The sequence below is a fragment of the Mesitornis unicolor genome, unplaced genomic scaffold (assembly GCF_000695765.1).
Source record: "Mesitornis unicolor isolate BGI_N332 unplaced genomic scaffold, ASM69576v1 scaffold23495, whole genome shotgun sequence".
Taxonomy (NCBI): Eukaryota; Metazoa; Chordata; class Aves; order Mesitornithiformes; family Mesitornithidae; genus Mesitornis; species Mesitornis unicolor.
In genome coordinates, this window is record NW_010185147.1 from 46369 (window position 1) to 48718 (window position 2350).

The window sequence follows — 2350 nt, forward strand, 5'->3', positions numbered from 1 at the left end:
GAAGTGCCCAGGACAGAAGAAAATGCACAAGTTGAAAGAATTAATGATAAAATAGGCTCCACATATGCAAGGACTGTGCAATTACACTGCATGCAGTATCTTTATTATAAAACAATAATATGATGATATCTTGTAGAGAGAAATAGATCAGAACTAAAAGCTTCAGAACACCATTGCATTTATCTGTTACTATTTGTATAAAATTAAAAATATATGCATGTATATTTATATATTTGTGTACATATACACACATGTGCATGTATATATATGTACGTAAATGTACATCTGTAGGTATATGCATGGGCAAACATTCATGTATAATTTGGTCATTCACAGTTACTAAGTTGGAATGGTAACTGGGAGGTCATGTGTCATAACCCCAGTCATGTGCTTAAGAGCAGCGACCATACTGGCACATTGGTTGCTTAAAGGGTTCAAAATGTTCCCTCCTGGGGAAGTGTGACCGTCATCTGGGTTTTAGGCACCTCTGGAGCCTCTAGCCACTCATACCAGCCAGTGCTTTGGATACCACTTGAGTTACCACCTGAGGCTTGATGTATTACCCCTGTTTGTGTCTCTCTCCATCCAGTTTTGGGCATATGTAGAATAACCAGCCCCTCCACCAGCCAGTCAGAGAGAGCAGCCACCGCCCTAGCCCATGGTTTACCAGTCAGTGGGTCCACAGGAAGCTTTGACGTACAACTCTCACCCCACTCTCAGCTCACACTCAGTACTTTTTTCACTCTTCAGCCTTTTTTTCCTGGTAACTATTTCTCCACTCATACCCAGGGTACTCATTCGTTCCCATAAGGGTATTTTCTTGACACCCACAGTGTCATTTCTAGGCTACAACTTCCAAACCCTTCCAGCCCAGGAGCTGCAGGCAGATGGGGATCATACCTAGATATTCCTCCACATTGATTTTGACAAAACACATGCATAACATTTATTTCTTTGCTGCTTATCTAGTTATTCACTCACTAAGCTCTGTCTGGGCAGGAAAAGTTGTTCAGGTCTGTCAGCTGGGATCCAAGCCCTCGCATGATCCCTTAAACTTGGATACCATTTCCCTTAAAAGAGGGGGGTTCCCACTCCTGCTGTGAGTCCTGGCCCTGCCTATGAAGCCAATCCATTCTGCTGAGATGAGAGAAGGAGTGTCCCAAGTTTGGAAACATAAATGTTCAGAACTGAATCTCAGGTGGGAGAAGAAATGTTTCTAAGCCACCTCTCTGTGCTGCCAGGGCAGTGCAGGAGTCTGATGGCAATTTTGGCCTTCCTTTTACAAAGCAGGCAGGACAGGACTTGCCAAGGGAAAGGGGGGAAGATGCTAAAAAAGACCCTAAAAAGTAAGAACCCCAAAGGCAACCACTATAAAAGCAAGCTGAAGCAGCTGTTTCCACTTTTCCTGTCCTAACAGGTTATCCAAACAGTGCATCTCTGTGGATGCCCTGCTGGAAGGATTTCTCAACTTCACAATGAATGTTTTTGACTTGCAGCTCTACAGGACAGTGCCAACAAAAGATGACTGTGAGGACGTCGCGTGCAGAGAGGAGTGCTTGCCCAGGCTGCGCCCATCAAAAGCACAGTCATCTTTGCAGATCGACAGAAAACGTGCATACTTTCTGAAAGCTTCGCGCAGGTGTTTCTTGAACTTCTCACCCACGAAAGCATAGATGACTGGGTTGAGGCAGCAGTGGATGAAGGAAAGTGCCTCAGCCAGCTCCATGGCTAGCTCTAGCCTTTGGCTTGTCTGGCAGTCGTCGATGATGTACATGTTCTTCAGAGAGTCCAGAAAAATCATAATGTTGACAGGGGTCCAAAAGAGGAAGAACACAATGACAACGATAAAAACCAGTTTCATGGCTTTGTACTTGTTCTGTGTATGGCACTTCTGCAGGTTTTTCAAGATGCCGTGGTAACAGAAAATGAGGACACCAACAGGGATCAGCCACCCCAGGACATTGACTTCAAAATTACTGAAAGTCTTCCAGCCATTGATGCTGTCAGGATAGTGAGGGATGCACTTAGTCTGGTTATTGTCATTTATTTCCTGGAAAAAAATTAAGTCTGGCACTGATGCTAAAATGGCAACTGCCCAAAGGACCAGGCTGGTGATAACCCCATTGGCAGCTGTCCGAACCTGTAGAGTGTAGACAGACCGGACAATGGCCAAGTACCTGTCGATGCTCATGATGGTTATGAAGAAGGCGCTGCTGTAGAAACCAATGAGGTAAGCAGAACTGATGATTTTACACATTGCATTTCCAAAAGTCCACTGACTCTTGATGGAGTACTGAACCAAGAAGGGGAGGGAGAAAACGAAGAGGAGGTCAGAGATGGCGAGGTTCAG

At 44.9% G+C, this 2350-nt stretch overlaps 1 protein-coding gene across 1 annotated transcript in view; it reads right to left on the reverse strand.

Annotated features, from left to right (window-relative positions):
• Positions 1–1498: 1498 nt before the first annotated feature.
• Positions 1499–2350, reverse strand: part of CCR8 (chemokine (C-C motif) receptor 8) — a 2307-nt gene continuing 1455 nt past the window's right edge. Inside the window, exon 2 of the mRNA XM_010184744.1 lies at positions 1499–2350. This exon is cut by the window's right edge and continues 240 nt beyond it. Coding sequence (XP_010183046.1) covers positions 1499–2350 — 852 coding nt within the window.